The sequence below is a fragment of the Glycine max genome, chromosome 20, assembly GCF_000004515.6.
Source record: "Glycine max cultivar Williams 82 chromosome 20, Glycine_max_v4.0, whole genome shotgun sequence".
Taxonomy (NCBI): domain Eukaryota; kingdom Viridiplantae; phylum Streptophyta; class Magnoliopsida; order Fabales; family Fabaceae; genus Glycine; species Glycine max.
The window spans coordinates 43,654,351-43,665,397 of NC_038256.2; the positions used below are offsets into that span (position 1 = coordinate 43,654,351).

The 11,047-nt window shown below is 27.3% G+C and overlaps 1 protein-coding gene across 1 annotated transcript; it reads right to left on the minus strand.

The window, feature by feature from the left end:
• Window positions 1–6,963: 6,963 nt before the first annotated feature.
• LOC100811120 (ripening-related protein grip22) lies at window positions 6,964–7,854 on the minus strand. Its single transcript, XM_003555448.4, has one exon. It carries the CDS (start codon window positions 7,812–7,814, stop codon window positions 7,335–7,337), a length of 480 nt encoding a protein of 159 aa, XP_003555496.1. The 5' UTR covers window positions 7,815–7,854; the 3' UTR covers window positions 6,964–7,334.
• Between the last annotated feature and the right edge of the window lie 3,193 nt (window positions 7,855–11,047).

The window sequence follows — 11,047 nt, forward strand, 5'->3', positions numbered from 1 at the left end:
AATATTGCTCAACCAATAAATATGTTATTAATCTATATATAGTAGGTCAAGGCAAGGGGAGTCATCTCGGTTTTATCAGTTTGTATACTGCTCAATTCTAGAACATTTTTTATTTTGTACGTATGTTGTGAAAGGTAATTTTGTTTTTGTTGCAAATATACTGGAGATGATTTTAAGCACAGATAAGACATCAAATAGAATCGTACTTTACCATTTTAAACGAAAGTAATCACTTGTACTAGATTCAATTTCGTGATTGCATTATTTTATTTAATGCAAACTGTACACTTAGAATATTTTAATTTACTAGTGATGCTAATAATAATAATAAGTAAAATGTAATATATCTATATTTGTCTAGGGAGGTGAATATATATCTTAACACAAGAGAGGGGAGGATAGTGCAAATTATATTTGCATTTCTTTGGAATGGTAGTTATGGTTGAGGATATTTTGGTAATAACATTTTTCTAACTGTAGTTAATGGAACTTTAAGAAAATTTACTCTATTATATAACTAAAATTTATAATAAATAAATATTTTGAATATATAAATTATATTATAATTTAAAAATTAATTAAATAATTATTTTTGAATATATAAATTATGCTTTCGATTTAAAATATACAATTCACATTGTGATATAATGTTATTTTTAACTATTGATAATTTTTTTAGAAAAAATATTAAAACTTAATTTATTAATAAGAATGAAAATGATAGAATAAATATATGTTAAGAAAATCCTAAGAATGCTTACGTTGAAGAAAAATATTTAAAAATGCTTTTTATTGAAGAATAACACTTAAAAACACTCTTATTCAAAATAAATATTCTAATTTATATAAAAAATCATTTACAATATATTTTTTTAAAATTGATCTTTAAATATAAATACGCGTAAAACCGGCCACGAGTGGCATGTAAATTTTTTGCTTTGTTTGAATTTAGTCAGCATAAGTTATAACGTTTAGTAGGTTTTACTTATGTCTAGTGCTCTGTAGATGCCCGATTCTGTTTAGAATTTAACGAAACACACTCATTTCAACCAAGCAAGCATTTTAAAATATCAAATAACAAATACTTTTTTTTAATAGTTTAATCAAAACGAATTCACCGAAAAAACAAACCAACGATTACAATAATTTTTAAGAAGTATGTGGCTCAATTTATCTTTGCTAACACTTATATAATTCTACAGAGGGATATAAATCATTTGATAGAGCGACCTCCATTCTCCAAGCTATTTTTCAAAACAAAGCTATTTTTCCTAACTTTGTACAAAAATGGTCCCCCTAGACTCCAAGCTACTTCCTTCCCTCCAAGGCTACTTATAATTAATTATATGAACTATTCCTATCTAAAATGGAATTGTATTATTGTGTATAGAAGATAAAGGAATTACAAGAAAATAAGAAACAAGTCCCCGAGCAAGAGACACGTCTCTAGGCTCCGATCAACAATAATCTCAAAACATATATCAGATTCCTGCTTTTCTCAAAAGAATAATCCAAAATCAATGGTCAAAGACACATATCACACACACAAAGAGACAAACGAAAACAAAAAATTTAAAAACTATTTTTATATTTATATCCCAAAGTTGAGGTGAGTGTTGCAATAGAAGAGTTCAGAGAGGTAAACACACAAAGCTTACTCAAATCACAAAACCCAAATTTAAAATTGAAGAACTTAGAGAGAAGATGAGGAAACATACCACAGTGCCTCAGCGGAGCAAATGCACTTGTGACCTGACGGCATGCGACGGAGGTCACCTGAACCTAACTAGCGGCAGAGAACAAAGGCTCTCAATTCTCAAGTCTTGTGTTCAGTCTAATTGTTTTTTTTTTTTTTGTCTCAACTCCAAAGTAGATAAATTGTTTTAGCAAAAAGGTTTTTAATAGTTATTAACTACTTAATTATTAATTGATAACCTTTTTCTCTATTTTTTATACACATTATACCAATAAGAAAACATATACACATTATGTATACATGTATTAAACATAGATTAATAATCATGTATATATATGTATTAAATATAAATATTAATACAATTTATATATTATATTTTTATATATAATTAATCTGAATCAAAATATAGATAATTTGGATCAAATCACATATATAATTTTATATACTTTTATCTGTAATATAATTTTAAATTATTTTATAACATAAATATCAAATAATATTTATTTTTTAATTAATTTAATGTAATTTAAGCATGATATAAAATAATATAAATTTAAAATTAACAAGTGTATTCCATTATCTTAAAAAATAAAATTAAATAAATCAATTACTATTATTAGCAGCAGGTACCTTACATAGAATAAATTTTAATTTATATAAATAACATATGTAATAAAAAATGTTTTAAAATATAAAATTATATTGTAATTAAAATTAAAAAAATACATATTTTTAACATATAAGTTATATTTTAAATTTGTGATAAATAATCAATATTGCAATATAATGTTATTTTTTATTATTAATAAAAGCTATTATAAAAATAAGCTATTTCTTTATATTATTGAGATAAAAGCTATTTGTTATGTGTAAATGAAAAGGCTATTATAAGAGAGGTCCACTAGTACATAGGGGGTGACAAACTAGACCGATCCACTCCACCTTGACGTTGACCTGCAAAAAACGGGTTAAAATGGATTGACGGATTCAAAATCTTAATATAATCGACAAAAAATAAGAGGGTTAGGAGATTAGTTCATCGGATTGGACCCGTTTTATCACCCTAATATAATTTTTTTGTTGTTGTTGTTTAGATCATAGATTAATTTATTAGATATAATCTTATTCGTGTAGGATATGAACACTTTCAGCAACAAAGGTTCACCATAACTTTGAATTCTATTCTAAACAACCTTTAATTAAAATATCACTACAACTTTCAATTCAAATAAACTATAATCCAAGAAATTATCTACCTCAAATTAACTTAGTAAAAGAGGCCACACATGTATGTTGATAAAAATGTCATACATTTTTATAAAAATGCTTAATATATAACTCTCTCGTTTAAAGTAAAAAAAATATTAAAATTTACTTCAGAACTCAATCAGCGTTGGACTCACCCTAGGTTAATGCATATATCTGAACAATCCGACTGAAACACAATATAGGTAGCTATACAGTCCCCGGATGCATGATATGTGACTTAACGTACAAGATTTATTATTAATCATAATTGAAAGGACATTTTTATTGAAGTTACTTGTTAGCATTGTTTTTTCTTCAAATTCATATGTATATAATTTTATTTAAATTTTAAAAATAACGGTGTATCTAGATATTTCTGCCTGTAATCAACTTAACACAAGGGAAAGATTATTGAATGAAATCAGAAAACTAGTTGCACCGAGATGAGGAAAGCAAATTGTGATGACATCTTCAAGAAGATCGATCAATTGAAGTCTCAAGACGATACACAATGTGTTGAGAATAAGTTAGGCCGTTAGGGGCAATAATATGGGCTGAATTCATACTGCAATCATTCAAAAGTACAACAATGATTTTGTCGAAGACCATAAGAATACGGTGGACATTATGCACTCTAAATAATTCATTAACAAATATATTGCCTTTTTTTTTTCATGTATTCTTACCACATTATATCATTTATCCTACCTAAATCTCTCTCACTAACGATCAATGTGCCTGACCTTATTCATAATTATTTATTTGTATCATCATCAGTTGTGATGATATGATTGATGAGTTTAAGCCATGGTCCAAATGACTGGTACTTAACATAATCGGTATTGAGTCCCAAGTCTTTCCACACAGTTTCGGACGCATCAACAACGTTGGTCTTGCATGCACAGCCATGAACGGAGTCACACTCGTCCACCACCTTAGCCACACCGTGCTCATTCCATTTCTAGCTTTGATTCTTATCATTCTCCCGCACCGTGAACCATCAGGTAGACAGTCCCACCACCCTTTGTGGCAGCGGATGGAACTTCCCGTCGCGAATAGCACGCATTCCAGGGGGATTGATTGGGGGAGAATGAGCAAGGGCCATTGGATTAATTTGCAGGATGTTGCATTTGTGAGATATGGAAGATGGGTTATGATTATAACATTCACCAGGCAAAAGAAAACCACCAACACACCCATATTATTTGCCATTGCTAGCTATCTCAACCAGTAAATATATATGTTGCCTTTAATTACTTGAGTTGAGTATCTCTCTCTGTGGTATTTGCATGGAAAGATGTTGGTACATGGTATCCTATATATAGTAGCTAGGTTAAGCCGATACATAGTAATCTCGGCTTTATCAGTTTATTTTAATTTTAATTTAGTGCTTAAATTTCTAACTTTTTTTTCCTTTTGTTGTGAAGGGAATTTTTTTTTTTTGGTTGCAATTCAGGGTTTATTTTATTGGAGATTATTTTAATTAAGTACACTTGGAACATCCAATAGAATCGTGGCTAGTTGGCCATTTTATACGAAGTAACCTCTTCCACTATATTCAGTTTCGTTATTGCATTATATTTTATTTGACGCAAATTGTCTACTTAGAGTATTTTGATATATTAGTGATTCCGTAAATAATAATAATAATAATAGAGTTAATTTTCATGACCAAATAGAAAATATTATACGTGTGACTTTTTTTTTTTTTACCAAATAGGTGTGACTTTTACTTCTACCTTCTTTTTTTATTCATCACATATCATATATATCATCTTCTCTTTTTATTTCATTTAAGATAAATCAATAATAGAAATTAAATATTTTAATCTAAAAAAATAAATTGTATAAAAATGATATGGATCACTTACTTATATCGCAGTTTTCTTTTACAGGTTAAAGCTAAAACTATATTCTAAAGGGCATGTGTTTGGAAGAGCAATGAAGAGCTCTCAACGTCGGTATATACCGGTTTACATTATTTAAGTTACATACTACTTCCTATTTTGTGAAGAAACTGTCAAAAAAGAGGTGAGAGGAAATATATATATATATATATATATATATATAAAGCAGTGATGTAGCTATTATAAAAATATAGGTAAGGTAACCTTTTAAAATACTAGGTATTCTATTCAACTACATGGAATACCTGAGTACACTCCACTACTTTATTGTTCCTAATAATGATTATTGATATGCTAATGACAACCATTAGTGCTGCATGAATTCTCTAATAATGATTAATACACATTATGTAATAAGTAACAAAATATAAGGACTCATGACTTCAAAATCACTAACATATGTATAAATAATTACAAAAATTTCAAATAAAATATTATTCATACTCATTAAATACTTTTATTTATTATTTTCACTCAAAATTTTACTTGAATGTTAGAATATCTTTGATAGATACTTCACATTTCAGATTGTCAAATAGTAGATCAGAAAGAAATAAAGACACATGCAAAAGAAAGAATGTGGCGTTAAGGGGCATAGAAAAAATAGGGATTAAAAGTAAAAAAAATCAAATATAAAGATGAAATATAAAATCTAAAATATTTTTTAAGATATATTTAAATATCTGTTTGCACATTTTTTTCACATCTGCCTAGCTAGAAGCATTGTTTTTGCTTCTACTCTCTCGATGCTTTCTTCATTTGTCAAGCCTTCTAAAAATTAAAAAGGAAAAATTAACCAATAGTGTGAACTGTGAATAGTTGCTTAGTTTTTTCATCGCATTGCATAACATAAATCTAAGGAGGCTAGTGAAAAGTTTTCAATAAATATATATGCATGGTACAATAAATATTAATGCACTGTAACTTTGGCTGGACATCCATATTTTTCCCCTGCCGCCATAGGAAAATACCTTTCGATCATTCACATATGATTCATGCCGATTAGTGTGACACAAAGTTGAAGCCACGTGATACAACTTTTGTCATTATTCAACATTATTCATAACTTTTTGACTAAGTAAACTAAATTAACCAAATTTTGTGGCTTTCTATTTTCTGTCTTGCGTGCGTAACATTTTCACTTTTTTTCTATATTCTCTTATCTTATTGTATCAAAATGTATGTTTAACAATTATTTGAAGAAGAAAAAAAGAATAATTCTCCATTAAAATCAGCACAAGTTTAAAATGAAATACAAAGTGTCATAACAATTTATGTTAAATAAACATGTATGAGTCCAGAATGGAGGTGTGATTTTGGAGAAGAGAATCTTTAGTTCCCCTTATCAAATTTCTCTAAAATATAAGAATTTATACCAACATTATTCTTTAATTTTGAAGAAACTTTACAATTAGTTAACTAAGATGACATAGCAATTGAATATAACAAAGAAATTGCTAAAAACATTTAAGATAATCTTATTAAGTTTTTAAAATTTTAAAAATAATTAATAAAAATTGGTTATATATTATGCAAATATTGTTCACAACTACAATAGTTTTAAGTCATGAAGTAATTTCTCATAAGAGAGTTTTTTACATGATTAAAAACAAATATAATGATTATATGCATGCACATGCCCATGTTATTTAACACAGAGAGAGAAAGAGATAGAAGAGAAATAAGTGTAAAAATGATTATTAAGTGATATGATGTAATAGAAAAAAAAAAGATAAACAAAAATTATGAGTGTTATAATAAGATGTTTGCAATGGAATAATGTTAATACATTTTTTTCATCCAACATGAGATATAATTTAAAAATCTATTCAGACCAACGTGTGCATATATAAATCGACCATTTATATAAATTGACTTGGATGAAAATTCGCAGATAACTAATAACTCCTATACTAACATGTGATAATAATATATGAGTAATGATACTCATACATACTATTTCTTAATATTTCCTCTCGATCTTTACTTTTTTTCTTGCCTCTCTTTACTCATACATACTAACATTTTTCATAATTTATTTAAACGATACAATAAATTATTACGACGAAATATTAATGAACATTCAAGTACCATGCTCCAGTACAATTAATCTATAACACTATATAGTATATACTACAAAGTTGTGATTTTATTAGAGGGAGAATACGGCTGTATTCATCCAAGCTAAGATACACGTACATATATAGACTGATCACAGCGGAGGAACAAAGCAAGCTCTATACAAGCTTGTGCTTAATCCTAATTATACACACACATATAAATATAAAAGAAAAGTACTAATAATAGACTTCTTTTTAACACATTTTATTATTGATAGAAATTTATCAAAAACTGCAAAATTAGAAAGGATTCTAATTTGTAATTTTTAATAAATTTTAGTCAATAAATAATAATATATTCAAAAGAGTCTCTGACTAGTATTTCTCAAAATATATTACTGATGATGATGATGATGCATAAGTTTAGACCATGGTCCAAGTGACTGGTACTTCACCATCATCAGTATTAAGGCCTAAGTCATGCCACACATTTTCAGATGCATCAACAATGTTTGTCTTGCATGGTGATTGATTTGCGTGTTCCTGGTCACAGCCTTGTGTGGAGTCACACTCGTCCACCACCTTGGCCACCGCAGTCCTACCGTTTCTCGCCGTGATTCTTACCATTTTTCCGCACCGGGAACCGCCATTGTACCATCCCGTGGACAGCGCCACCACTCTTTGCGGCAGCGGGTGGTAGGTCCCGTCGCATTCGGAGGGGCCTCCTCCGTCACCGCCGGGGCCGAAGTCGTTGACAGTGAGAATGGCCGGCGTTCCCGATGGATTGAATGCGGGTGAGTGAGCACCATTGGATTGGCAAGAAGCTGCATTAGTTACATAAGGAAAAAGGGTTATAACATTTAGAATTATGCAAAAGAAAACCACGAATACATGACTTGCCATGTTCAAAACCTATTAGTATGTTTGCTTAATTTACTTGAGTTGTTGTGTGACTCTGCAAAAAAAGCTCCTATATATAGTAAAGGCAAGGGGTAGTCTTGACCTTTCCAATTCTTTAATTTGGTGTATATTCAAAATCTTAGTGTATGTTTGGTTGTGCGGAAGAAAAAAAAATGAAAAGAAATATTTGAGTTAAAATAGGAAGAGATATGAGATCCATGTTATTTTTTGAAAAAAAAAATTGAATAGTAATTTTCTCTCTTTGATGAACCAAACAATCTCTTAATCTCTCACATGAAGCATTTTAACTTAAAAGTTGTTTTGAATATGGAATGATGCGTGTAAAGTAGACATGGAAAAAAAAAACAAAATTCATACTGGTATGCTCCTATTTCATTTCATTCTGTCGACTTCGACCAGTAACACATGATTTAAGCAAGGTTAGGGTTCAGATTGGATTTTTCCTAAAATGAATATGGCATAAACCTGGGAGTAGGTTTGGAGATATGGATACTTGTCTCAAATCTAAACTCAACTTGGTAATAAATTATAATGATAATAATAATAAAATCATAAATTTGAACTTACATATTTGTATTAATAACATGACCTGATATGATGATTCTTTAAGTAATTAATTTCTTGATACTTTTTAGTTAGTGTTAAATTTTATATGTTCATTTTTATAGTTAAAAAATTAGCAAAAAAGAATGGTGCACAGTTCAAGACAAAAATGTTTATATTAAAAAAAAAATTACAGAAAAATTTGTATGTATTTACCTTATCTAAAAGAAATGAGTAGAGGCAACTTGTGAGACCTCGTCTTACGTTAGTGAATTAGATTAAATTGGTTTTGGGAATAAAAATTATATAATTCAATCACACTATTTTTTTTATTTTACTGTTAATCATTTTTATATAAATTTTAATATAATACAAAATGGTTTGAATTGAATTATTTTTCAGTTTTAACCTTGTTTTGTCAAAGAATAAATAAATCTTATTTTATCCATTTTACACATTTTTAAAAAGAAAACTCATTTTAATAAAATTACAATCATTATATAAACAAATATGAAACACAACAAAAGTTTTTAAATTAATTTAAACTTAAATATATTTTTGGTTCATGATAAATCATCAAATTTTGTTTTTGTCCCTAAAGTGCTATCTAAGTCACTTTATTTCACTATTTAAACAAATTTAGAGATTAAAAATAAGATTTTAAATTTATTAGGTATCATAAATTCAATCGTATATAAGAAATCAAAAATACATTTAAGTCATTAATTTAAAACTACTGGGTTTATGATTGGATTAAAATAATAATAAAAATATAGAATAAAACTATAAAAAAATATTATATGTATGTGTGTGTTAACTGGTAATCTAAATTATTTCCTTTTTAATAACTTGAAAATAATCAAAGAAATATATTTTAATCTCATTTTGTTTTAAGTGTTGATCAAACATTCCTTTTTAAAAAATTGTTTCTTGTTTCTAAATGTCGAAAAAAAACAATCCCTTATGTCTTACTGTATTGTAATTGTAGTATAGTAGGTGAGTATGGAGGAGATTTTGATTTCCTTGTATCTTGAAAATTTTGGGTGTGATGTTATCTAATTCTTTAATATTATCAAAATTAATTGTTGACCCATCTATTAAATGTCTAGAAGGTCTTTATTTGGATAAAATTCGAGTCTCTAATATTCTTTTATTATTTTTTAATGAAGACTTCCATCTTATCTATTATAAAAATTAATGCAGATAGAAGTTTGATTTTTAGTTCATATATATATATATATATATATATATATATATATATATATATATATATATATATATATATATATATATATATATATGTTCATAGTTTTGTGTTTTTGAGCATTCAACAATAACTTAGACCATTTTTAATTAAATTCAAAATAGATCTAATAATCTAATAATAAATCCTGCTTTACTATTTTTAATTTTTAATTATATTAAAGTAAAATGAATTAATTTAAACATTAAAATGTGTTAATGTATACTTTGTTTCTAAAAAATATAATTTGTTTACAGAAGATGGACATGGTGAGAACATGTTCAATTTCTCTTTCAAGAAATTAAAAGAAAGAAAGAAAAAAACAACAACCTAGAACTCAAGTCGAGATGCCCCACCAGCCTGCCTCATACGGCACTACCATGTCTGACATAAATCAATAACTCATTTGGGAGTCAGCAGCTAGCGCATTAAATTATGAGTTTTTTTTTTTTTCACAAATGCATCATAGGTTATCCTCTTCGGATGGATTGTTATAGGCCCTAAAGTATATTTTACATATTTAGGATTTAATTATTATTTTTTATAAACCATATGTATTATTTTTATAGGAGATAATTATATTTGAAGACAATAAAATTCTCCTTTTAAATATTTAATTAAATATGCATATGATTGTAATTGTAAAGAGTATTTTTAATTAAGTATTTTCATATAAAAATGGGATCCAAACTCCTAGCTACTTGTTTATGAGTTATTACTAATATATAATAATTTGTATTTCTTTTTGATTACATTATCTATTACATCTATTAGTTTTTTGTTTTATTTTTTTTTCTATTTCTTTTGTTCAACAACAAAAAAATGAGATGTACTTTTCTCATTTTGCTTAAATAATTTTCACGAAACTTCAACTTGTCTAGCATTTGTCTTACTAACTTGTTGGATATTCCGAGCCGGCAGTTGTTTGGAAGCACAATAATTGTGGATAGGCCTCGGTCAATGTAGGCACTTGCAAGAAGAAAGGACAATATAAGAAGAAAAAAAATTTATCTATACATTCTTATAATTTCATTAAATTTTATTACTTCTGATTCTATATACAAAACCCTTTTAACTAATTCATAAGAATTAAGAAATTTATAGTGGTATCATCAATATTGTTAAAACTAATGAGATTTTTATTTTCTTAAATTTTTCTACCCAATTAATTAAACATCTCTGTTTATTTTTATTTTTATAAAAAAGAGACCAACGTAAATATGTAATGCACAATTTAAAAAGAGTATTTTCCAAATACAAAATTCACAACAAATTCTTAAAAAAAGAATAAGAGGCTTCCCTCGCTTTTATTTTCTAAAAGTCAGTTTTTTTGGTAAAAAAAATTTGTGAAATCATTTTTGAAAACAAAAAATTTAAATATAATCAAACACGCTCTACAATCTATATTTTTTCCCTTCACCTATCATCT

Excerpts from the sequence above, each read along its gene's own strand:
- LOC100811120 (XM_003555448.4), bottom strand. The coding sequence starts at position 7,814 with ATGGCAAGTCATGTATTCGTGGTTTTCTTTTGCATAATTCTAAATGTT.